The sequence below is a fragment of the Strix aluco genome, chromosome 5, assembly GCF_031877795.1.
Source record: "Strix aluco isolate bStrAlu1 chromosome 5, bStrAlu1.hap1, whole genome shotgun sequence".
Classification (NCBI taxonomy): Eukaryota; Metazoa; Chordata; class Aves; order Strigiformes; family Strigidae; genus Strix; species Strix aluco.
The window spans coordinates 75,021,156-75,048,916 of NC_133935.1; the positions used below are offsets into that span (position 1 = coordinate 75,021,156).

Consider the following 27,761-nt stretch of genomic DNA (forward strand, 5'->3'; position numbering starts at 1 on the left):
GAGTCAGTGTCAGAGATGGATTTTTCTAAGAAAGCAGAACCAACATTTTATTAAATAATATTAGGAAAGGTATTTTGTGCATTGGCATATATACATAGTTATACAAGTACAACTGAGGAAGAAAAAATGCCGTTTATGTATAATGTCCTCATAGCATCTCAGTACGTCTTTCTGCATTACCTTAGTGTCTGTGCCACACAGGCAATTTGTTTGAGCCTATTTTCAGTCCATTGAGACAATTTGCAGAGCAAAAGGCTACTTAATTTCTGATGAGTAAGCAAAACTCTAGCTGCAAGGCTGCGAATTTCAGTATCTCATCCTCCCACTCCTTGTGGGAGTGGGATTACAATTTCAATGACAAAGACACAAATTATGAATAATTTTAGTAAAAAAAATAGTGCTAATTCTTAGCTCAGAAGAATATAAAGCAAGAGTAACTTCACTGCAGCCCCTGGAGTTGCCCCAGAGTAACCATTCAATACCATTTTTTTTTCTCAGATTGATGCAGAATTATGCACCTAGTCCATAACATCAGTTGAGTTACCCTCATAGTTCTGCAAGCCAGGAAACTCAAGAGTTGTGATGGTGCAAACACAAGCCCTTGAAACCCAAATTTTTTTTTAAGTTAATGCATATACAGTTTGAGCTCTGTTGTTTTAACTTTGACTGCTGGAGCCAGCAGTAGAAAATAGGTCAATGGAGCAATGTCGTGCAAAGTGAAGAGGATAAATTATGAAAGGATGCTCATTTCTCCTGTGGTCCGTGTGAATTACAGTGTTTATCTGAATGTGCTTCAGTGGCTTTCACTGCACTACGTGCAGCTCCAGGGAATGGTGGGAGAACTGGGGAGAGGTGGGACAGGACAGCTGTGAAGGCGAGGTGTTGTGTCAGTGTGTTGGTGTGTGTTGTGTTGGTGGAACTTCAGCTTTGGACTCCCAGGAGGAAGGGGAAGGATCTCTCAGGGAAGGCAGGTGCTGTGTGTGGGCTCAGGGAGAAGTGAGGACAACATCTCAGAGCAGTGTGGCAGTCATGGGTGATAGACATAATGTTTAGCAAGTGCAGGGTGATTTGTGGGGGCAGATTCTGGGTGTGAATATGGGACAAACACAGTTGCTTTTCAACATTTCACTACACTCTAATGCTTTGCTTTACAAAGAGAAATTCCTCTATTTCCTACTACCTAAGCAAGCTATTGATGCCTTTTTCCCCTAAAAGCTCTGGGTTATCTCTGACAAACTATTCAAACACCAAAGCATTGCTACCAAGGCAGAGGCATGGTTGAGCAGCTGAGATCTTGCAAACCCCAATTTTGTAACTCCTTGCAGCCTGAGGTTTGAATGTAGCTATTTCCCTTGCTGGGTGATTAATAAAACAAAAATAATAATTCTCAGCATTCTTTCTTGCATACATTGCTCGGTTCTTTCAGTGCCACTAGCAGTGTAAAGACATTCACCCAGAGCTCGGGGTGAACTTCAGTCCTTTCACAGCTCTGAAGACAGCTCTGGGAAGCAGAGCTCAAGGCTCTGATCATTGCCTAATACTCCAGGTTTGCCCCTCCTCCCCACATTTTCCATTTTCAGCAGTAAGAGCAATGGCAAATAAGTGTTTCTTCTGTATTCTGTATATTCATTCTATGATTCTATTGTTCTTGAAGCATAACATGGAAAGAAAGGCAACCTGGCCTTCCCCATCCACAGAATTATCCTGACAGCAGGGGTGTGGGATTGGAAGGATAGGTTTGTCAGACAAAATTCCCAGTTTTTGCCTCTGGCTGTTCTGCTCCATCCAGATCTATGAGGGACTGAGGCACCAGAAGTCAGGAGTTTCTTTTGGTGAAAGCTCATGCACAAATCACATTTTGGGAAAACTGTTTTTGTAAAGTGCTTCCTTAACATTTCCTTTTGGCCAGACCTGCAAAATACCTGACAATTCCCAGTCACCTGGGAGCTGTGACCAGCATCAAGTATGAATGTTGCCCTGCTCTTTCTTCCTGCTCTCCAAACATCTGCATGCAACTAAGCACTGCAGAGCCACTCGCTCACTCCTCCCCTCACCAGTGAGATGAGGAGGAGAGTCAGAAAAAAAGTAAAACTCATCAGTTGAGTTAAAAACAGTTTAATAACTGAAATAAAATATACTACTAGTACTACTATTACTACTAGTAATGAAAAGGAAGATAACAAAAAGAGAGAGCAATAAAACCCAAGAAAAACAAGGTGATGCACAACACAATTTCTCACCACCTGCTGACCAATGCCCAGCCAGTTCCCAAGCAGCAATTGGCCCCCCCGTGGCCAACTTCCTCCAGTTTATATACCAAGCACTATGTCTTATAGTATGGAATATCCTTTTGGCTAGTTCAGGTCAGCTGTCCTGGCCATGCTCCCTCCCAGCTTCTTGTATACCTGCTCACTGGCAGACCACGGGAAACTGAAAAATCCTTAAGTGCTACTTAGCAACAACTAAAACATCAGTCTGTTATCAGCATTATTCTTGTTCTAAATCCAAAATACAGCACTGTACCAGCTACTAGGAAGAAAATTAAATCTGTCCCAGCTGAAAGCAGGACAATCTGTTATTTATTGACTTAGCTTGCACTTTCTTTGAAGCAAGGCTGTCTGTTTGGGCTGTATGTGCACTGCCTGGGACGGTGGGACTCTCAGGGCAGGTGTTTTCTGATCTCCTTAGATTTATCAGCATACAAGGGACATCAACACAGCGGTGTCACTCCTAGTAAACATATTAAATGAGGGAAAAATGTTGCTGGCTATGGCTTAAATTTGGTCTAATTCCATATCATTGTTTTTCAGTGCCCCTTCCAATGTTAGCACAATCATCCACATCTTGTACCTTCCTGAAGATGCTAAAGGGGAGAACATTCATTTTCAGTGGAAACAGGATTATGTTCATGCTGGTGATGTATATGAAGCCTGTTGGGCATTGGACAACATCCTGATCATAAATGCTGCTCACAGAAAAGTTGTGTTAGAAGATAATCTTGATCCTGTGGATACTGGCAACTGGCTTTTCTTTCCTGGAGCCACAGTTAAGGTTAGTCTGATTTTCTATGGCTTAATGTTTTTATTACTCTTGTATGTAGAAGATGACAGTAACATCTAACCAAACTCTGAACATACAAAGTTGTTTAGGCCACTCCACTTGCTTCTAGAATTGGGCTCTTTTTTACTTTGTTTTTACCTTTTCTCTGTCCCATCGGGACTTTCTAGAACAATGCAACTTCTCTGCCATGACCAAAACCAAATGACAGTTCATACTGTCATGTCAAAGATCATGTAACAGAAAATGGGAAACAGCTTCCTTTTAGACAAACAGTGCAATATTTCTGAAACAAATTCAAGCCTCTCTGTTGGATATTTTGAAATCTACCTGTTTGTTTATCTTGGTGTTGTTCAGCTATCACTACTCGCTTCATCACAAACCATCACAGAAAACTGTGGTTTCCCACTTTTTCTGACTGTGAATATCACATCTCTCTTGCATTCAGGTAGTGACTGCTCCTTAAAAGTCTCTTTTTCATTAAGACCCTGTTTTGATGCATGAGATCCAGTAAGAACACACAGCCTTGGGAAAAACTCTAAGGAGCCCTGCAAGATCTCTGTGCATAAAGTTCCTTAAATTGCAGAGTTGCTCAACATCTGGAAGTCAGTTGGATTCTTGCTTTCTATGTTTCCAAGCAGCCAGAAGTTGGACAGCAGATGGCTTTCTGTTTCCATCCTACTTTTCATTCACAAAAAAGGCAGTTTTGATGTTGGGGTTCATTTATGATGCTGGTAATGGTTTTGGCAATTGAACGGGAAACAGATGTCAAATCCTGAGGGAAGTAAGAGGTTGGTTATGGCCTCATCCTTTTCCCACAGAACCTGATATGAATGGCCTCAGATTAAACTTTTTAGAAATAAATACTCCCACTAATCTACTCATAGTACCTGCATATTGACTTTATTTTATTTCATTAAGACCATTTAAACTACAATGACAAAGTTTTTATATGAGATTTTAAAATCAAATAATGTTCTGCATATTTAATGAAGCAATTTTCTGTGATCAGTTCACATTTGTTGTGTTGTCAGTCTTATCTCAGGATCTCAAAATCCAGCCCACACATGTGAATGTGTGAAAGCAAATCAAGGACTAATGTGCAATAGGCGCAGTTACTTCTCAGCTGGCCAAGCCTAAACACTGCTGGCTCCTTCTGAAACATGCACAAACAGCATCTAAACTTTAGCAAGTAAACCTCTTTTTTCCTTTTTTCTTTTTCTTCTTTTCTTTTTTTTTTTTAGTTAAACTCAGCCAGTTTGTGTCAATACAGAACTATGGTTACATGTAAGATGAGAGACCTGAACACAGAGATCACTTAGTGCTTCTGGACAGAAAACCCATTTAAGCTCAAAATATATGAGACACTAGTGAGGATTCACCAACCTGCCATTCCTCCAAGGTCATCTTCTGTTTTAGGGACAAGTGAAATGTGTGTCGGTTCCCAGCTGACGCTTGGCTGTGTATAGACATTTACACCGGGTTAAAGCAGTGTGTAAGGCTGTGGTGTAGCCACACTGGATTAAGGATACATGTGACACAAGGCACTTATTCTTCCTGGGACTCTGTAGTTATTTCAAACATTTTTAATGTATCATCTAGATTGTCACCAGAGCATTCCTGTACTCAAATTTAATTTTTAAGGTTTTTGCTCCAGTTTTCCTCAAATTTTCAGGAACAATCTTGCCAAAAAAGATTTGAAGAGATTTTGCAATGTGAATTTCATGCTATGTCAAAAGTAAAACTCTAAGTTGGGTCCAGATTTACATCAGATTCAGCATAGACCCTGTCATAGCATTATAAAACCAAGAACAATTTTTTTGACAAAGCTTTTGTGCTTTTCAGGATTGGAACATTGTATAAAACTTTACAAAGACTTCTAATATTTTCTTGAAAACATTTGGCATAGCTTCAATCTCAGTTCATCACAAACACACTATTTTGTATAAATAGTATAAAAAGTGAGAATCTTTTTACATTGTGCTAATGTCATTACATCACATTTTAGATGTAACCGCACCAGTCACCTCTGTTTCAAGCAGCATTTCACAGCTGTCAGATAACTTCTTCTGGGAGGAGAGAGTTTGCCCAGGTGGATGCAAACTCTGCTGTGTCATTTGCTATCAAGGCCAGAGAATGGTCCCTGGCCCAATCCAGTTACTGTCATGGTCCTAGCATGTTAGACCTGCCCTCCCCACCCATCCCTTCAGACATCCCAAACCTTTTAAGGGAATTCTCATTAAATACCATTCTGTTGCCTTAGTGGGCTACTCAGTTAGTAAAGATAGGCATTAAGAGATGGTTTGTTGGTTGTTTAGAACAAATGTTGCTGTTGCTCATGTAGTCAGATGTGGTTCAGCAAGTTCTTTACCAATAGTTTCTCAGGAGGTGGCTTTTGGAATTACTTGTTATACCTGGTACATGCTCTTGCTGGATACTTATCAAGTTGCAAAGAAAGTCTATTTTTTCTCTAGAAGGTCTACTTTGGTAGTAGTTGAGATCTACTAAAAATAAAATAGCAAACATTACAAATCCAGGAGTTTTTCTAGTAAAACTGCTCAAATTAATAACTGCCTAGGCTAATAAAGTAAAAAGACAGCTGAAACAAAGAAAAGTACTACTGTGAAGACTGTTGTCTGGTTTCTGGATTAGGTTTTGTGATGTATTCAGTCACTGGAGTGGACAGTGCAAGCATTAATGGTAATTATGCACCAGTGTGTTCACACCAGTTTGATGGATTTGGACAGTGTGTTCTCAATAAGCGCTTGTGGGAACTTGCCTGTGCCCAGCCTGGGAAGCGGTTTCTCCTCCTCTCCCAGTCTTGAGCCTGGACCAGAAATTTCATTACATTTCTTGCTGCGCTCAGGAACGGTTGCTACTCGTTTGAAAGCACATGGCTGGTTGCAGACGCAGCTGGAACTGGCTACTGAGATAGGAAGCAAGCTGAGAGATAAGCCACGGAATTTGTGTGTTTCAGTTCCAAAGAAGACAGCAAAAGACAAGAAAGATGCTGTTAGCAAGGCCAAGCAACCCTTAGGAGATTAATTGCATCCACTGGAACATATTTATCTGTGTTGAACTGTGTGGAAGGGTGTTGAACAGGATAAATTCCTGACTGCATTTCAATATTTTCAGTGACAGCTCTGAGTGTGAGCACAGCCTTGCAACTGAGCATGGTTAGGATGTTGCACTAGTGGCTGAGACTGCTGAAATGCATGAAGCAGTGCTATACTCTGATAACTGTTAAAGGTCTGTGAATCTCAAGACTTCATAGGTAATTGGGGGAAAAGATGAAATCTTCTTCCTTCAGTAATGTTTCTTAGATCTCTACTCCTATAGAACTGGACACTTCATGTATCTTGTATATTTGACCAGAAATTGTTGTGTTTTGAGGTACAACATTTGCCAAGTTTTTCAGCTTTCTCTGATTGCTCTGGTCCAAGGTTGGATGTGCAAGCTCAAAAACTGAGGTTGAGAAAGGGGGACAATCTCAGCAGTCTTATAGTTCATGTCTCTGCAGTGCTCTGATACATAAAAATAACATTGAGACTGAACCACCTGACTCTGGAATTTTTCCACATCTGGGAAAAAGCAGTACAGATCATTACAAACACTAGAGCGGTGATATATTTGGTCATGATGTGTTAACCCCGTGGCACTTCTCATCTCTGTGAAGAGCCAAGTTACAGAATTGCTGTCTCACAGTAGTTACAGCTGCTCTTCATTGGTGGCTGAAGGTTGTAGTCCAGTTGTTCAGCTTAGTTTGTTTGGTCTGCAGGACCTGGGGACTACACTTGAGGTTGCCTGTGAGCATGCAGCCTGGCATACCATGGGATGGGGCAAGGCGGGAAGGGTTTAGGACCAGGGAATGGTACCTGATGCATGTTATTCACTACTGTGGACATGACCAATAAATCCTGAAAACGTGCCAATCCCAACATCCTGATACAGTGAGCTCCTTAAGTAACAGGTCATCACCATTCAGCTCATTTTAATTTCCCATAAATGCATGCCAGTTTAGCAGAAGAGAAAGCTGCATAAGAAGAGAATGGGAGAACTGAATGCTCACACTTGCAAAAATATGCTGAAAATGTGTCTGTAAAACTCCACGATCTTTCACCACACCCTGAGCAGAACAGGGCTACGCACATCCTAGATCTGTTAGTCCTTCCTGAACCTGTGTGTTGTGTGTCAGTGAGCAGAGAAGACATGAATGCAGGCCTAGGATTTTGGCAAAAAGAAAGGCTGATTAAGCTATTCCACCCCCCCAGTTCCAGAGTGGATTTCCAAATCTCTGAATACTCTGTTAATTAAAAGGAATGCTATTAGATAGTTTTCTTTCAAAACAAACATCCTGATATTCCATATATATCTTTGTTGGGTTTAATTGTTTGTGCTGAAATGAACAAGATTTTTTTTCATGTTTTGGTTTTAAAGTCTTGTTTAAAAAAGGGTTGAGGTACCCACTGGCTGAATCAGGTCAGATATATTTGTTTGTAGGAGGAAAGGTGATGCTCTAGGTATGCCAGTGTGAAAATGACAGATTGAAATTGCTATGACCTTATATTGGACAAAATTACACAGATATAGATGCTTCTGACAAGACTTTTTTGTTTTTTGAACAAGATATAGCAAGGCAGCATTTGGTCTGTGGGCCAAACCTAGCTTTCTAGCCAGCTGCTTTGCCTCGCAGGAGTCTTTGTCCACCATATCCTCCTGGGAAGAGGAGAGCAGGCTTCCTGCTGCACCTCATCTGAGAGCCATTCCTGCTTCTCTGTGGGTGGAAGGAGGAGTGTGAGAGGGGAGGAGAGGTGAAGAAAGCAGAGCAGGGTGCACAAAACCTGTCGACCGGCTCTCTTTAGTGAGAGTGTGGGCACTGAGCTGCACTCATGAGAAGGCATCTGTATATTCATAGGTTTGGGTCTAGCCCATGCATGGAATTGCTCTTGCTTTTTTTTGTTAACAGTCACACTTTTAATTAAACTGATAGTACTTAGATATAATGCCTAGGGGTTCATTGGAACTGATAGGTGGTTGACTATGGTGCTGTGAGTGTTTGGGCAGCTGAGAATCACTGTCAGGCAGCAGTGCTGAACCTGCATCTTTCTCCATGCCAGTTCCCTGTGGCTCGGAAGTGTTGTGGGGGGTGGCAGGGAGCCAGCATTAGCTCTGAGCTGGCGTCAAAGCACCAGGGGTCTTTCCTGCCTCCTAGAAGGAAAGAATTCGGTCTTTGCAAGTCACTGTGAGGTGCACATTAGTAAAAACAATGTGAATTGACCCATTAGAAGCTGAAGAGTAGAAACAACTTTGACTGACTCTTTCTGACTCTAATTTTACAGTGGTGTAAATACACATCATTACTTTCAGAAGAACAGATGAGGTTTAATCATGCTCACTGCAGAGTGCTAGAAACATCAATAGCTCCCAATAACATAGAGGAATAGTTCAGTTCATGACAGTTAAATGACTCATTAGGGAAATCAGTCATTGCCAGAATGACCAGTGTAGTGCAAACATCATGAAATGTCCTAGAAAACTAAGAACCATACAAATCATACAAATCACTCATAAACAAAGTGTTTTGAGCACCAGTCTTTGAATAACAGTCTATAATTGGAAATGTGTGAAAACACACTTTATAAGCTGTTTGTTACTACATCACAGGACAAGTTTCATGTCATTGTTTTGGAAAGGGAAGGTGCACTATAACCCCCTGTGCACCTGGCCTGCTTGTGCAGCCAAAGTTTTCGTTCTGTATTCTGCATTAAATGATGTAAAAATGCAGCATGTGGGAAAGATTAAAGCCCTGTTTGTCTCATGGGAAAGTATTCTAATCACGTTGTGGTTTTTCCTTTGGTTAAAGAAGGGACTTCAGGCCAGAAGTGTTATCAACGAAATCCACAGAATTTAGAATCTTTCCTAAATTCTGTCATTGTACCTTTGCTGGCTAAGATATTGCATACAGAGTATGATTTTATCAAGACCAAATCTATTCTTGTACCTGCTATCAGATCAAAATCAAAAAAATTTTAAAACCTGCGTGACACATTCCCAGAAAGACACAATATCTAATTTATGGCTCCATTGACAATGCTGCTTTAATTAATTTTCTTCATCTTTTTTCTTGTTCCTCTGCTTCTCATATCTCATCTGTTTGCATTGCCTAGATTTTAATTAAAAAAACCTCTCCTCTCTAAGGAGCAATCTGAAGTGGCAAAAATAATCACTTAAAATATTACAGTCATTAAAAAATTGGCTGCGGTCAAAGCCATGCATTTTCAATTTGCCGACAAACGATATTTTCGTTTCCTTTTAAAGTGCATTTTGTATTTGAATAGCATACGCCAGCCAGCCTGGCTATCAGAGATGCTCTTCCAGCTGGGTGGGCTGCGTGACAACTCCTTAATGGGGGAAATTGATGGCCCTCTGCTCGTGTAGAGGTGAAGGCATACTGGGCAGATTTCTTTCCATCTGCCATCAGCCCTTTGCAAGCTGGCACTGCCCAAATGCCCAACACATTCATTCCAATGCAAGAAATGTCGCCAAAAAATAAATTGTGAGGCTACAGCTGTCTGCAAGAATCATCGGGGCCATTAGGCCCAGGAGAGATAATATGAAGAGGTGCATCAGTGTTCGTCTCTGATAAAAACCTAATTAAATGATGGTAAAGATGACTGTGGATACTTTAAAGCCACAGAGGTGAACAACATTTTCATGGGAGTGTGGGGATGAACCTCGGGAAGATGATATGCAGCACCTCAGCCAAAAATCTGTTACACTGAGGAATTTCACACTAGTGTTTCCTGTTGATGCTTCTCCAAATGGCACAGTTGTATCATTTAGTTGCCCTCTGTTCTGCTGTCCAAGTAAAGAAATCCCATACTGTAAAGCCAAGAGGTATTTATTGATTCACAAGTTTGACTTGGACAACTGGGACAGAAGCTGGTTTGGATGAACTTCAGTGCTTCTGTTTATATAGCCAATCTTTGTCTTTTGAGCTTCTAAAAATTTTCAGGGCTGTGTCCTTAGCTGCAACAGTGGCATAAGAGGATCTGGTTGAGGCTTGTACTGCTTCACACGGCAGGATGAACAGAACTCCAGGGGTCCCTCCCAGCCAAAGGTCACACTGAAGGTAGCAGGTGTCTCCTTACATGGTGCTCTCATGCAAATCTTTAAAAATATGGAGATTGTTCAGGCATGCTACATGACGCAGGATCCCAGATCTTACTTGGGGCTCATAAGCCATTTAGATGCTACAGAAAGTTGGTCAGTATTTATTTATGAAAACATAAATAGGTCCAGTTGGAAAGTACCTGCTTCACCAAATCTGATTTCCCTGCTTTTGCTGACCAGTGTTTTTTGAGCAGTCCTAACTGAAACCCTTCTGCATCTCAGATGATCAAGAGGCTTTCCTAAAAGCACTTACTAAAAAAAAAGGTGAAAGCTGTAGGTAGAACATGTAAAATGTAAAGACTATATAGTAGGATAAAGAGGGTGACAGATCCTTGACAAAAGTTTGCTTTTGAAACCATGCACTACTCTCTCCTATAGTCTGTATCTTCAAATCATTAGCTAATGCTCTCATAATATACAACAAAAAGCTCAACTTAATTAGTAAGACTTGTTGGCTCTCACAGACAACTTGACTAAGAACTGTACTCATAGACTAGAAATATTCATAGTTAACAGAAATTTTAGCATGAAAATGTATTTTTTGTAGTAGTGATACCATTGTAGCATCAAAGAGCCCTGAACAAGGAAGGTACCACTGCTGCCTATTCAGTTGCAAACCAAAAGGTAGCCTGTGTCCCAGGAAATCACCATCCATTTATAAAACAGGTGATAAGCTGGGAGTGGGGAGATATCAGAGTAAAAGGAAATATTGTAAGTGGGGAGAGTGCTCATCCTTGTAAGCAGTGCATTTTTCAGTGTAATCAGTAAAAAGACTTGTTGAGGAAAGCACTAAGAAATTGTTTGGAGGACAACATGTGTGGGGAATTTGCCAAGCATGATGGGCAGAATGGGCAAGGGCATGCAAGTTTGGTCATCTCACCAGCAGACGTAGTGGCAAGCATTGGCAGACAAGGAAAAGTGAGCCATGATTTGGTGCATATGGGAGATGGTGGAGGCAGGTGAGGATGAGCCATGTAGGGCCTTGAAAGTAGGGAAGAAGCAGTGGTACCATAGCTATCCAGTAGACAAACTTGAGAAACACAGAAAATTCAGAGTAAAGATTAGATTGAAAGCAAATCCAAGCATGCTGAGATATGGGAATGCATCCAGCCAATTTTCATTTTGCCCTATTCATGCAAAGCAATAGCTTAACAATTGCAGCTAGTGAATAATAGTATTGGTAGTGCCAGATTAAATTAAACTGGTTTTTTTCCCCTTGGGAGGACCACAGTCCCTGAACAGAACTTGGCTTCTTTCCATCTGGCAACAGGCAGGGGTTGTTTATTTAGGAATACAACAGTTTACTTATGGCAGGCTGATAGTCCCACTCCGGTTGCAAACAATAGGAAATAGCTACTGTTGTGAAGTGGCTCCATTCAAGTGCCTGCAAGTGTCCTATGCTCTATTATGTAGGTGATTTGGGAGAAAGCTTTGTTTAATGAAGGTTATCAGATTTGTCAAAGGATTTATTCTCTAAATTAATTTTTTCTCACAAATTAGTTAGATTTTCAGTGTTCTAATTTGCGTAAGGACACACTAGATGTTCCACATGCTTTTAATCTCTTTTAAATAAAATTAAAACACTGCTTCAGTTCTGGACCTACAGTTGGTGCTTCCATGGTAACAAGGAGAAATATCCTACAAGTTGCTGTCATTTGGTCTTTTTAGTTAAAAAAATTTGCACAACAAGCCTATTTGTTCTTATCTTATAAATCATTTAAGTGTAAATAAAAATGAAACAGAGAACAAACTTAATAACATGTTCATTCCACAAGTTTTATCACTTTAGAACAGCAGAAAAAAAAAAAAAAAAAAGACCCATAAAATTCAGTCCTTAAATACTGGAAGTATACAGACTACCATTGCAATTGTAAAACCTTTAATTTGGGAAAGAGGCAACACAGTATGTAAATTGTACTTTAGTTCTTCATTTCTAAAGGCTTGGATTCAAATCCTGGGTTGAACCCAAGAGAAAATGAGTCTGATGATTTCAATTCAGTCTCTAATCTGTCCAAGCCCTATTACAAAACCACAAAATAATTCAACACATTCAGCAGCCTCCTGGATGTTGAACAAGACTGACAAGGAAGTTGGGGGCGATGCCGGTGAGGGACCATCTCCTGTGGAGCTTCTTTTGCTCCTGGAAAATTTGGCTGAGTGCTCTTTGAGGTTATTCACCCCTCAGCAGCCCATCAGATGAAAAAAAAGCAGTAAAAGCAGCAACAGATAGCGACCGCTTGGAAAATGAAAAGAAAAATATGGAAAAAAAGTGTGAACGGGGTGTGATGATTATACACGTGAGGGAAATGTGACAGGTGAGAGAGGACGATATCATGAGCAGAGGATCCCTGGCCTTTGCTGGGGCAGCACGGCTCATGCAAGTGGGGCTCATCCTCATCTGCTTCTCCCATGGGCATGTGTCCAGGGTCCCAAATGGTGGCACTGGGGCAAAAACATACCAGAAAATTATGGCCTTCCCTCAGAACTTCTTTAAAAGCATACCTGTGTTTTGAGCACCTTTCCTACTCTCTTTAATGAGCTTCTATTACTCGTTTCATAGGTATGTAGAATAAGCCCCAGTCTGAACTTCTCTTCTGCGTAGCTGTTTCACATGAGATTCAAAGCTAACATGAGCAGAAGGTGACTTGAACCATACGTTGTGTGGTTCATTAACACATAAAATATGCATAAAATAAATATTCATAGATACTGTGTAGCTGTGTATAAAAACACATAGTTTTATAGAACTAATAAAATAAATGATGCTTTTGAGCTTTCATAAAGGGTTGATCATACACCACTGTATAAATAATTACTTATTCACCCCTTTGCCAAACTGCCCATTTATTTATCTTGACAACCTAAATTGAAACTCCATCAGCTGTACTTCAGTAAATATTCTGTTAGACAGCAGAAGGACATACAAATGTTAAATGATAATGGGGTTGTATCTGTTTTGTGTTTATTTTAATGGGTGTCTTTCATCAAGCAAGAGATTACTAATTGCATACCCCACTATCAAGTATATACTTACATATAACTTAGCACCTGAGAAATAAGTAAGGCTTAAAAAGGATTTTCCAAAACTTGTATGTAATTGTAATAACTAGCTCAGTAGGATCTATTTGTCTATTTGTTTATTTTAGCAGTCAAAACAGTCTTTACATTTTTATAGTGTGTTTATTTATTTAAGTGATATTTAGTCAGTGCTAATAAACATAGAGCTGTTGTCATTCAACTATAGACCAGAAAGTGTCTATACAAAAATTAGACTTCAAGTACTCAGATTTTTTTCTAAAAATGTGTAGACACCTCTAGAAATGTAGTCACAAATTACACTCTGAAATATAAATTCATTGCTAAGTTATTGGCAACCATACTTGAAAATCATCAATGAAAGAATTTCAGTTATGGTTTCTTTGCATTGATAAATGAAGGAAGAGTTATAGAATCTGTAAAAATGTGTTATTTTTTCTTTACTCATAAAATCCCATAGACAAAGATGTACTGGGCAGTTTTCATTTCTTTCCACTTCTTTCCCTTTGTTAAAAATTTAATTATTCACTTACATGGCACTACCATGACCTTTTTAAAAGCAGAAGAGGTAATTGTCATACTTTCCCTCAGCATGTTATGAAGGGGTTCAGAGACAAGAGGGCACTGCACAGACGATACTGAAAAGGTCAATGCAATTTGGCATCACTGTAGCTCTTTTTCAGATGTTGAACTGTGGTAAGCATGCAGAATTGTTCTAATTAATCATTTCTTATTTCAGCTTTCACTTTTAATGCACCCAAGATTTCCCCCCAAAAAAGCATTTGAGCTAATTATTACTTTTATCAGTATTTGATGTAATACAAACAATTCAATAAAATGCCAAGATCTCAGTTTGCTTTAAGGCCAGGTAGATCTTTAGAAGCTTCCAGTATCTGTTTCAGCCACACAGATTTGACAGACTTTTACCATTTTCTCAGATACACAAGAAGGCAAAAGTAGAATGGGAGAAAGAAGAAAATCTCTACTGTAAGCCTCATGTGCTCCTCACAGGCAGTTTCTTCCAGGTCTATACTCCTGTAGAGTTGTGGTAGTCAGTGCATATTGGGGCAGACATGTGACTTCATTTGATGCTGCTGAGGTGGTATATACAGAAATACAATAGGAAAAGCAGACACACTGGGTTTGGGGGCAGCGTCAGGACCCCTGAGACCCCAGTATCACAAGAGCTACTTGCCTATGGAGTTGTGCTATTCAAATCAAATATGGCAAATATAGCCTTTTCACTCATACACTTCTCGCCCAAAGTTTACTGTATGGCAATTCATAGCAATTTTACACACAAATACCTCTTCTGACAAAAATTCAGGCATGGAGATCTGATGTGTTTCACAGCATGAAACTCTTATGCAGACAAAATACCCATAGCAATATTTGGTATACTACTAAAGTTATTTGTACACACAATTGTGTATGTGCCAGACATAATGGCAATAGTTTAAAATATAAATAAACAACCAAAGATATGATACATGTCCTTCTATGCAAACACAGTTTTACAATGGTCTGTAGTGCATTTGTAGGGAAGCAGGTACAAGATAAGGACACAGTTATCATTGGGGATGGGTCAACAAAGATAAAAGATGACTCTCCATTTCTTATTTTAATTTTGTTTCAGGCATCGGTAAGTCATTAGATAATGTACAGCTCACTCTGAGCTCTGAGAGTGTGTGAGCAGGACACGCTACAAACCTGTTGTAACACCACCTTCCATGTGTTCCCTTTGTCCACAGCATAGCTGCCAGTCAGATGGAAACTCCATCTACTTCCATGGGACAGAAGGCAGCGAGTTCAATTTCGCCACAACCAGGGACGTGGACCTCTCCACAGAGGACGTCCAGGAGCAGTGGGCAGAAGAGTTTGAGAGCCAGCCTAAAGGGTGAGTGCCCCTCACCTGCGCAGGGCCCTAAGCAGGCGTGCAACATCACTCCAGGGATAAGGAAACTGGATAAACAGAGAATTGCATTTTGTCTTTGCTGTGTTGTCAGGGAAGACTGTGACTGGGATAAATAGCAATACAGTAAATAACGAGTGATTGTGGATTTTAGGAAGGAGTAAGTCTGGAAAGTCCAGGAGGAACAGTGTGTCTCCAGAGCATCCTGTCACCAACATTTTTAATGAAAAGGTCATGCGTGTGAAATACGTAATCATTCTGAAGAAACACGTGATGTTGATCTGTTTTTTCATTCACACCTGAATGTTGTTAACAAACTCATATCCATATGAAATCAAATTCCTTGAGAAATTCATCCCTCTCTGGATTGCTGCTGTGAGTCACGTTTTGCCACAAGAGAGCTCCTGCTTGTGCAGAAGCCTGCAAGTGCCAGGGGAGGAGGAGGTGGAGGCAGGACAGCTAAAGCAGCAGCCTGCTCTCACCAAGAGCATGGCCATGCCTGCCGTGCAAGAGCTGAGGATCTGGCTGATTATTTACTATTTTTGCTTTAAATATATACATTGGGATTCAAAGCGTACCTGTAAAGCTGGACCCAGCAGGGACTGCTGCAAGGGCACTGAAAAGAAAGAAACCATTTAGGACAGCAAAATTACTACTCTTATGAAAACATGAGTGAGACTTTAAAAAAAAACAAAGTGTCCTAGTAAAGAAGTATCATTTTATATACCTCAGTGTATAAATTCTGACAAAAAGAAAATAGTCAACAATGTGGTCTTGATTATTTTTTATTTATTTAATTAGTTGCTGTAACCCCAGGGCAATGAGAAACATACACTGTTAATTTATGGGTCTCTACTGAATGTTGATACTTCCTTAATCTAGAGAAATGTTTTTGAATGTTATTTGAACTATATTTGAAATACTGGTTTGCTGTATTCAGATAGTCACAGAAACAGTTTATACCTGAGACAGAGCTTGCAGGAAGGTCTCAGGCCCCCTTTGTAATGTCAGCTCTCAAAAGAAAGGCAAAAGCATCCCTCACAAGGGAAAGCAAAAAGAAGCTCACATGTAGGGATCCCCACCACCTTTCTCTGCACCAAATGCTCTCAGAGGTGAGACATCTGAAAGAGCTCAACAGTCAGGGTAGAGGAGCTTATCGTTGTTTTTAATATGGAGTTGATTGGTATTTTTTGCATGTCCCACCTAAAGCAGTAGGCTACATGAATAGGGGTTGTGGTTGTTAGTACCACACATATTCCCACTGTCATTCTTCTTCTCTTTAATTGCATAAATTAGGGCCTGATCCTAAATGTGGACAGATCTCCACACCAGGTTGCCTCTCTCTCTAGCAGATACATTGCTGCTTTGGACCTCTGTGTCCAGTTGATCTAATTTAGATTCACATATTATTCTATCACCTGTTTTGTAAAGAAGAATTTCAAGAGGCATGTAAGGTATAAATTAATTCAAATGTAATGTTAAATAAGAATGTCCACATCTCTGTCATGCCATCACCCAGGTTCCTTCTCCCTTTGTCCTTACAGACAGTGTGTTGACATATTTCTATTAAAGTGTCAGTTTTTTTAATGTTGTAGAACTTCCTAGTTTTCATTCCTAATGCTGCCTAAAGGGAGAGGATCCCTGGAAACATCCATGATCTGCATCATTCATGACCCCGAGCTGCTTTGTGGGTCAGTACAGAGAGTGTTTTAATTGAGCTAAATAGAGCATACAAAAGATCAATGGAGCATTGTGAGATTTTGTCGTGTAAGTTAAAGTAGGCACAACTGTTTAATTCTGTACTTGTCTTCAGCCCAAGAGACCCATTTTCAAAATTGTGTTTTGATTATATTGCACATTACCTTTAAAAAGTCTGCACAACAGAATTGGGGATAGGTTAAACTGTGCTTCCATTAAAATATTTATATTTATATCATAAAGCTTTTCAGTGATGTTAAGCTTGCTAATTCCTGTGTAAATGACTGACAGTTTAAAATCAGGATTTCCAATCAGGCACGTTACTGGTCTGTCACAGCTTAGGTCAATAGGGAAACTGGCAGCTTTTAGGAAGATCCTAGAAATACATTTTGAAATAGTTGGAATGGTTAAACTGATAAATAGACTGTTAAATTCCTGAAATGACAGTTTTTGAAATTGTCATATGGCATATCGCGGCTAGAGATTGTTTCTGTTGGAAGGGGACAGGAAAAGGCTCTGCCTTCCCACAAAGGTTTCTGAAAAATCAATGTTTTCTCATTCATCCTGAATCACAATGGCTAGTTAAACGATTGGATTATCAGGATGTAGTGATTCCAAATAATTTCATTGTTTTATCAACCTTATAATTTTAAAATACTTTATTATGAATTAATTAAGACTTCAACATGAATGATAATTTACCAGACCAAAATAATGTACACGTTTTCAACAGTTTCTAATCTTTCAAAATATTTTAATTGAGTTTTGAAGAAACCAACGCTTTCATGATGAAAACATATTTTCAGAAAAAATATTTAATTGAAAAATTCTGCAACAGCTCTTTTAATTATCACTGAATAAAAATAAGATAAAATGTTGTACAGAAAAACTGAGAAAGATCGTATCATCACATATTAGAAACACAGCAGTCTTTTTTCATACTCTGTTCATGTGTTAGTTAAAAACTGTTAACCTAAATGCTCAAAAAGATGAAAAGAGAGCATTTTCAGCTATTACCTACATATTTAATGACTGTATAGCAGATATGGTGGGCATGTGCCTTTTCAAGTTTCATTGATCTATAAACCTTATATTATGCAAAATGAAATGGAATGCAATTATATTTTAAACATTTTTGTGCCAGAAAAATAATGAAGATGATAGAACAATACACTAAATATTTGTTAATAGAATTCATTAAAAACCTCTTTTTTTTTGGTAATTCATGCTTTTCTGCCAATTTATTGAAAATATTTACATTAACTTTGCTTTGAGTCAACTGAGTTTAAAAGCTAGTATTGAATATGTAAGTAACGTCATAGGAATCGTATTTGAAAATGCATTTTGTTGTCCTCTGTAAGAGTAAAAGCAGCTACTTTTGTGTGTACAAATGAACTCTCAGAACAAGTTTTTTATGAGTTTATCAGTAACGTGCCACTGCACATTCTTCACCTATTGTTGACCTCTCCAGGTGGGACATATTTGGAGCCGTCATTGGTACTGAATGTGGGACACTGGAATCTGGCTCAGCTATGGTATTTCTCAGAGATGGAGAAAGGAAAATATGCACTCCATACATAGACACTACAGGTTATGGGAACTTAAGATTTTATTTCAGTATGGGTGAGTATATATTCCTAATGTAATACAACATGTGAACATGTGAGATTTAAATTGTGCAGTGTGCATAGAACTATTTTAATTACTCCTCAGAAGAGGATAGCTGTTATTTGTGACTGTGATGCCTGAGGGTGTAAGACTGACCACTGTCAGTCAGATGAGAGTCCACCCTTCTGGATGCCTACAGAGGTGCACAAACATGGTGGGCACATAAACAGGCCTCCCAAAAATATTGTCCCAGATGACGCTGACTTGCAGACGAAAACCTTTTTGAACTGGACAGAACACTCTGGGTTTAGTAACCCTTGGTGTGTTTTTCTTCCATGGATTTATCCAGCCATTTTTTTTGGCTGATATAAACATTTAGCTCCAGGTTAAAACAGTTTAATATAGAAGTTACATGAAGGTGTGTCCATAAGATCGGTGGCTAAACTTCCTTTACAGTTAGAAGAGATGCAGTCAGTACCATTGCTGGAAAAACCCATCCAGCTCACCATGAGACAGCTCTGCTAGACTAGCTGGGCAGCTCCCTAGGCTCCACTGGCTACATGGGTTGGATCTCTGTTGATATAAAGGAAGGTTAAGTACCTGGTGCACACATAGGTGTGGATTCACTCTTGTTCAGTCCTCAGGCATTCATTACACAAGCACAAGTTTTTGTTGCCACTTGAGGTGTCCAAGTGTATCCGAGACATCAGCACAAGGCTGGCAGATATAACCCAGGACATGGGGGAGAGTCACAGCCTGCTGGAGTAGCAGGTAGGTGAGGCAGGCCCCTCCACAGTGTCTAAAATGATCCTTGGTACTAGTGTTTAATCAACTGAACCTGCCTATTGTGCCCACAGCTCCATAGTTTAACAATTCTTCATGTGAAGGAGCGTCTTCTTGTATCTTCTAATTTCACTCAATGCTCCTTACTCCATTATTAGAAGAGATAGTCATGTCTTTGTCATCCTTACCACACCACAGAGGATTTACAGGTATCTGTCATATCCTCCCGCAGTCATATCCATGTAGACCCTGGTGTTAATCTATCAGAGTCAACAGAGTTGCACCCGAGGATGAGATAGGAGTAGCACAGAGGTGGGACAGTCTTACCTGGTTGAACCCATAGAATAATTTCTGCTCAAAAGCTCTTACTCTGTTAATAAACATTTTTCTTTGCTAACCTATTGACCCAGAGTGAGTTTCACACAGAGTGTGCTATAGTCTGCTACAGTCTTGGATGAAGTATGGCCTACATGTGGTATCCCTCATGAAAAGCACTGATGTGGTGTTAGCATCATCTGTGGACCTTTCCTGCTGGGACAAAGTGCAACTTAGTCATTTACCAGGACTAAGAAAGCAGCCAAGACCAAACCTATCCTGTTATCTCCCCTCCCCACTGTTGTTGTCAGTGCAACTGCACTAGTTTAATGTTGCAACAGACAAAAAACCTTACAAACGTGGTGGTTATCACTCAGTACCTCATAGTGTTTTTCCAGAACTTTTATTTTGCACAGGAAATTGCGTGAAGTTATTCTCTCAACATCGTGTTTAGAGGAGGTGAGGTTTTTTGCTTAAAGTAGAGAATAATAGAATAATAAAGGAGGAAGCAGAGACTAAACTTGTGACCTCCACAAGCAACCTCCTGAATCAACAAGAAAAAACACACTTCATTTAGTGAGTGGAAGACCTCATGTTGTTGTCCTAAATTGTTGCACATCTCTGTGTTACATGAATTACCAGTAAAGCACAGGAAAAAGAGGATGCTTTTTCCCAGTTCTTCCAAGCATTACAACACCTGCAAGAGAAACAGGAAAGAAATTTGCTCAACCTTCTGAACTTAGGAGAGAAGTTGTCAGCACATGCAGGCACAGAGGATAGTGGGATGTCGCTTGAAAAATGTATTCTGTATGTACTTGTAAATTAAATAATAGTTTAAACATTCAGGCAAGCAGAGGACTTGAAAGGACATGTGGATATTCCTTATTACAGTATAATACATATCAAAAATGCACATCTTATCTAGTTCTCTGGGCTGCTTTGCCTAGTCCGTTCCAAGAACTGTCATCTGTAGCAAAAAAAAACAGAGAAAGTGTTTCACATATGTAACTTTTCTACTTCACAGACTTTTCAAAGAAGCTTCCTCATCCTGTTTTTTTCTGTTGTTTTTTTTTTTTTTTAAATACCTCCAGTACCCATAGTGTACAGGGAAATTATGTTTCCTGTTTCAAATACAGATACTTTATTTTAAAAACTTTTTTCCAGAACACCAATCTAGTGTGATGATGTCTGTCTCGTAACTGTAATGCAGAGCTTAATGCTCTTATTTGCCAATACATCTGCTCTTTCGGAAAAGGTTAATAAGTGTTTGGGGTTCTACCAATGTGAAGATATTTCAAATGCTGCCCCGTACCAGTGAGGCAACTATATCACACATGTTTTGTGTGATACAATAGATTCCATCCATCGTTTTTAGGATATAGTGTAGACAGTAGAAGAAACAGCACAACAAATAAGGTACACAGCAGTTTTCCTCATTTCCTACCAAGAAAAGTTCCAAACTATCAGCTGAGAAGTATTTAAGAGGTCCTCACACACAATGTGTGTGGCTGCACGGAGTGTGAGTACTAAGTAACAGTTTACTGACAAGAACTCAAAAAGCAGAATATTTCTATATAAATAGGATTTAAAACATACAGATAGAAGTATTGCTTTAGGCAGAGCATTTTCTATTAAAATTGTTTTGATAAGATGATTAAGAGAGGTACTTGAGGTTTTCATAATTGTCAGCCTCCTTGATCTCTGGCATGGTGTATCTGATCAAATAGTTCTTATACACTGTGTCCTTAGGGCTGGTGTTTTTTAGTTTCGTATCCTAAGTTTAAAAGCATCTGGTTGTAATTACTTTCATAAATATGGCTGCATAATATGATTCCACTTTCCAACAATAAGGGCTTCAATTAATTTTTTTCTCCCTCAAATGTGTATTGTACAGGGGGAACCTGTGATTCTGGAGAATCCCATGAAAATGATGTCATACTTTATGCCAAAATTGAAGGCAGAAGGGAACACATACCTCTTGATACCCTGACCTATGCTGCTTACAAGGTAAATTGTCTTAAGCAAAGTAGGTGGATGGGATGGATAGATCAATCTATTTTCAAGCCATCACATCAATGTTGTATGTTGAGTTCCACAGGGACAGTCAAGCATGACCTTCCCAAGCACATAAGTCATGTGCAGATCTTCCAGTGATAGGGTGTCTTTGCAACACAGCTCTGCAGTTATTGCTGATTACTCCACCCCAAGCAAGACTGGTGTGTTGGCTAGTGTTAGGATAACAGACAAATGGGCAATGGGCAAAAATTTTCAGCTATCAGCTGAAAACTTTAATGATTACATCTCCTCACAAATAACTACTCCTGTCTCCACTCAGGCTCCTGCTACCCATGGTTTGATACTCAGGAGCTATATCCTGAGAGCATCAGTCATGGTGGGATCAGTGGCTGGGAGAAAAGTGATTCAGAAATGCCTGAATGTCTTTCCCACACCCAGTGAAGGAAATTTCACATTTTACACTTATTCATTCCATTTTAAATACAGTTGTGTGCCCTCTTAGAGGGTCCACAGGGATGCGGGCATGACCTCAGCCATAGGAGGTGGTTGCTGGCAATGTGCACAGGCAGCGTCTCCTCTGCTTATCAGCCTCCTTCCAACAACATCCACCACTCTCAGGCAGGACAATAAGGACCTTGAGCTTGCTGTCAGGATCTTTCCTGTCTAGGGCAAGAAAGAACTTAGACCATGTCTACACTGAGTAACCCAGCCCTGAGGTGTCCTTATTCTGCTGCTTTAAAAAAACCCAGCAAAAGTTGATATGTAATACATATACACATGGATGCACTAGAGATTGAAATGCAATATGCTTATACAGTGTGTGGGAAATTTGGTGATAAAGATGCAGCTGATTTCAAGCACAGGTCTGTGTGTATTTTCACTGTAACACTAGCATTCAGAGAGCAAATGTTTACAGTATGGTTTGGCCTGAGTTTGGTTGAGTCACTTGCATTGTTTCATTGTGCATGGCTTCCCTCCTCCCCTGCTTCTGTGTGAAACACAGGGTAGAACTTTTTTAAAACTAAGGAAACTGTAATTGTAAAATAATAAAAAATTAATTGGGGAACTTGGAGAGAGAGATAGGATCTGAAATTACACTAAATTCATTGTGGATTTTTTTTTAAAACAAGCAGTTTTAAAGCTGACATCCTCTCTTGACATAATAAAGGTCTAATTACGTTGCTTTAGGACAAAGGCTAAGCTTCGTAAAGCAGTGCTTTCATTTATTTCAACAACATAACATCCTCCCTACATATGCCTGTGAACGCATGCTGTTACTCCATTCTCACGTATTCAGACTAGACATGCCATTACCCTGCATTTGCTTCTGTGAGCAGAAAGGCTCCAGGACAAATTACCAATGGAGCACTAACAAAATAAACTAGTATTTTTCAGAACACAGAAGGTACAGTCTTTTCTACAGTGTCTTTACAACCAAACAATCTGATCCCACTAAGGTGATAAGCAGCACTGGTATCCAGAGTGTTAATAGCTATGCATATGATATAAAATGTTTTTATTTGGGATTTTCTGTGGAAAAAGGTGGCTAAAAAAGTTAACAGAAATTAAGCAAGGAGCACATGTTTGGTTCAGCACATTTGAAGTTGCTTTTCTATTTTAAATAGTACCTTGTGACCTTTTTAAATATTATTTGTTTTATTTAAGCCTGATTTAATTTCTTTTAAAGGTTCCATCTTTGGTTTCTGTTGTCATTAGTCCGGACCTGCAGACTCTTGCAACCAAGTTTTGCCTGAAGCAAAAGAGTCACCAAGGCCACAACAGGAATGTCTGGGCTGTGGATTACTTCCACGTCCTTCCAGTGCTCCCTTCCACGGTGACTCACATGATCCAGTTCTCCATCAATTTGGGTTGTGGAACTTATCAACCTGGTAACAGGTACAACCAGTGAGATCTCTCTTTTGATTATCAGCTTTCTAGTACATTTTGCTTTATAACTTTTATATTAGTATTTGGAAATTTTTTTCTCAGAAAGGACAGAACCAATTAATAATGACAAATATAAACTTCTCAGAAGCTAATGTTTCTCCTGATCTCCACAGGCCCAGGTTTATATGTCTCACATGCATTAAGGATCTATTAAATAGCTTTCCAGGTCAAAACTTTATTTTCTTAGTCCATTATTCTGAAATATAGTTATGATTTCAGAGCAACTTTTACTTCACTTTCTAATGGATATGAGATTTACCTGTATATTTGATATTATATTATCTGATTTACCAGATAATACCGGGTAAGGGGGAAAGTATTAAAGGCAGCAGCAGAAACCTGTCCTGCTGACCTCCCAGAGATTACTGATGCCACAAGTATATCTAATTCTTGTAAGACTGGTGATAAATAGTCCTCATCTTAATGACCATCACTGTGAGAACCTCATTGTCTATAGACCCATCACAGAACTCTTTTGCTGGCTTCACTTCATTGGGACATTCAACATGATTTTTTCCATGGAGTTAGGGGAGAAGGAAAGGGAAAGAAGGGAGTCATTTGCTGCCCCATATTTTGTGGAATCATAGAACTGTTGGTTGGAAGGGACCTTCACAGGTCATCTAGTGAAACCTGCTGATGCAGGTGGGATTGTTACCAGCATAGGTCAGCCATGGTTTTGCCTATCCATGACTTGAAAATCTCCATGGATGGATATTGTACTACCTCTCTGGGTGACCTGCTCAAGTGAAAAAGTGTTTCCTAATGTCCAGTACAAAACTGAAGCCATGTCTTTATGGCCATTGCCCTTTATACTGTGCCTGCCAGTACTGAGGAGAGTTTGGCTCTGCCTCCCTTGTGAGTGTCCTCTTCACCATCACAGGCTGCCATAGCTCACCCCTCCGCACCAGTTTGAGCAAGCCGGCTCCTCAGCCTCTCCTAGCTTGGTGCTTGAGGCCACGGACATCTTGGTCATCCTCTGTTCCAGCTCTCCAGTCTCTTAACATCCTTCTTCAAACAGGGGAACCAAACCCAAGCTGCCCACTGTCCTTCTTTCCTTACGTACATGCGAGACTGTTTATCCTGATATTTTATGAAGATTAAGTTACTTATATTTTTCCAGAGTCAAGAGTTTAAAGTAAGAGAATGTAAATGCTTTCACATCCATGGCCCATAGCATCTTTTTCCAACTGGAAAGAGCTGCATTAGCACTGACAGTCCTAGCAGTCATGCAGGGCAGCAGAATTCAAGGAGCAGCAAAAATCCAGGCATGACACTTCTATCTCACAGGAAGGGAAAGCAGCAACATTTTTCTACATGCAATGTGAAACTTTGCCTGTAAACACTCCTGGCCTGTAAGCATGTTATATAAAGTCTCTGTCTCAGTCTGTTATGTGATAAGGATTAGTATATATTTTGAAAGATTAGTATTCCTTCGTGTAAACTATTTCTGAAGCAGAAGTGAGCTGCTTCATAAAAGAAGAAGCACTAGGTCCCCATTATCCCTATCTGTATTTCCCAAATATGGCAGCATTTCCCATATCCTGGTCTACAGCATTATTCATAATGCTTTCATTACTGCAAATGTGAGAGACTCGCACTGAATATATGCAGTAAATATGACCCTCCAAGGTATCAATACAGTTAAATTTGAAATAAATTGTCAAAACCTCCATAAACCATTTTAATACACTCTTACAATATTACAGTGATGGTACATTTAAATAAAGTCATATTGTCAGCAAATTATAATGAAAAGGAAAAGTTATATCCAATAATTTAGTATTGAGGTGATGAATTATGACTTTTGTAATGTTTCGCTGATATTACTTAAAATAAAACAGAATATTACAAGCTAATTATATTGAGGAAATTACAAGAGTATTTCAGTAAAATACTAAATCTGTAATAAATCAAGCACTTTCTATATTACTTTTTCAAGGTCTTCAGAGTGTAAGACACCTAAGGATTTCCTTACACTCCTAGACTGTAAACAATGTTTTTTTAAAATATGCAGTGAAACAGGGAAGGAAAAAATTCTAGTAATAATTTTTTGAAAATTGAACTTGTCAATGAACTTCTGGGAGAATGAGTTTAATAACTCATTGTCATAGACTTAGTGGATGATCTCATAGAGTTTCCAGTTCTTTAATGTTACTATCTGCACATGGATGGTTTCATTTACTACTAGTCTATGAAACCAGAGAACTGCAGCCTTTTTCCAAGCAAATCTGAATTTTTTGCATATGGTTATGTCACAAAATTCACAAAAACTCACCACTGAAAGCCCCAGGCTCTGTGAGGTGGGGAGAAAGCCTCCAAGGACCACTATGGTGGGGCAATACAGAGGCTCCCATGGCTCCAGGGGTTCTGCCTGCTACTAGGGCTCTTGGAAGGGTGTCCTTCCCCAAGTCCCCTGCACACAGTGCAGTCCTTGGTGGGGGCTGGCCATTTTCACTGTTTCATTGCGTTTTTCTGATCTCCATTTAGGCATGATGGATTGAGGAGGCAGATGACTGAGGAGTCCAATTAAGTTAATATTTGTCGGCAATGAAAGGGAAGAGCCAGCCAGTGCATGAATAACTAGTGATCTTTTGCCACCTTCTGAAGATGTAATGGTTAGCAGCTGGCAGTTATAAGCGTCCTGTGCTCACATGATACTGTCTAGCTCTGATTAATCCAAGTTTTCTCCTCATTATTTTTGAAACCATTTCTAGCTGAAATATAAGAGTAACATCAGCTCATTTAACAGCAGCAGCATAAAAACACTAGTTAGCTGGTGGCCAAACAAGGACTAGGTGTTTAAACAATCCTCAGTCTATAGGCTACCCTTTTGGTTTTAAAACACTCAGATTTGCTTCATGTTTGTATTTTCAGGATTTTTTGTATTCAAAGTCTGCTTAAAATTATTTTATGTTTCAGCATCAGTTATTAAGAATAGCAGATTTGGTGGTTTCTTAATGTTGGTACTTCTACATTCATATGTATGCCAGGTAGGCTCACAGTGTCTTTCCCCTTTCTTTCCTTCACTGTGTTATCAGCATCAGCTTGGAATTTTCAACCAACCATGGTCGCTCTTGGTCCCTGCTCCACACTGAGTGTTTGCCTGAGATATGTGCTGGGCCTCACCTCCCCCACAGCACTGTCTACGCCTCCGAAAATTACAGCGGGTGAGAGTGTTCTCTGGAAAGCTAACTGAGATGTAAGATTAGAGAAGTGAATTATAGGTGACAGAAGAAAGAAGCAAAGCACACAACCCCATGTCATCTTTCATTTTTGACTAGCTGAGGACAGCAAGGAAGGAGTGTTCTGGTCTCCCTGGCTGCCCAGTAATGAAATTTAAAATATATGGGGATGCTTTTGTGGTATAATATTATTTTTTTGACGCTGATAAATTACAAAAATACTGCTGTGGACAGCATGTTGGTAATTAGATGAAAAGTTATACCTTGTCAAAGCCACAAAAGTTTTCTTCTTAGTCAAAGGAACCATCAGTCAAAGCTATATTTACATCCTCAGATACTGTTACTCACTTAGAATCTCAACATTGTGTTACAATGAAGCACATCCTGCATACTTCTGCAGATGGAGATGGTTGTTAGTGTCACTTTCCTATATCAACCCTTCTCTTTATTAAGTCTCTTTGGTACTGTTCTCACCATAAAATGAACTGTGACATTTTGTTGCATAGCACAAATCCCTTGGCTGTGTATCCTCCTGTATCCCAACTTCTGCAGACACTTCAGAGCAGCGGGTATGACTACGAGAAGTGTAGTTGAAGCATTGTTATGATCTGGTGACCCCCCCATTTCTGTACCATTTTCATAGGAACCGTTACCCCTCATGTGTGTAGGAAGTGTTGCCCTTGTGGATGATATGAGAATGATGGCCCAGACCACAGCAGGCCAAATTCTCTATGCCCCTCTTCTCATCCCCAGGGGTTTCCACCAAACAGAGCTCAGTCATACTGAAAGGTTTAATTCAGTATGCAATTCATTGTGATGGAGCAGTTGCTACAGCAAAGTAGGTTAAGGTCTTTGCTGACTTCATGCATTCATACAGAGTAAAAAATGGCTGGGTTTTATAATGTAATAATTAACATTCATATATTGTATGAAAATATCATTGGCCATATTCTTTTTTTTCATTTGTATTTTCTAAAGCCGCAGTAACTTCACTGCTTCATTTGAGCAGATTTTAGAATTAAAAATGCTCACAA

The 27,761-nt window shown here is 39.5% G+C and overlaps 1 protein-coding gene across 2 annotated transcripts in view; it reads left to right on the top strand.

Moving 5' to 3' along the window:
• RELN (reelin) overlaps nt 1-27,761 on the top strand; it is a 296,224-nt gene that overhangs the window by 163,760 nt on the left and 104,703 nt on the right. For both annotated transcript variants that reach the window (XM_074827840.1, XM_074827841.1), the window contains exons 10-15: nt 2,811-3,051; nt 15,018-15,163; nt 18,348-18,499; nt 21,477-21,589; nt 23,286-23,494; nt 26,584-26,712. In XM_074827840.1, coding sequence (XP_074683941.1) covers nt 2,811-3,051; nt 15,018-15,163; nt 18,348-18,499; nt 21,477-21,589; nt 23,286-23,494; nt 26,584-26,712 — 990 coding nt within the window. The remainder of the gene's footprint in view (nt 1-2,810; nt 3,052-15,017; nt 15,164-18,347; nt 18,500-21,476; nt 21,590-23,285; nt 23,495-26,583; nt 26,713-27,761) is intronic.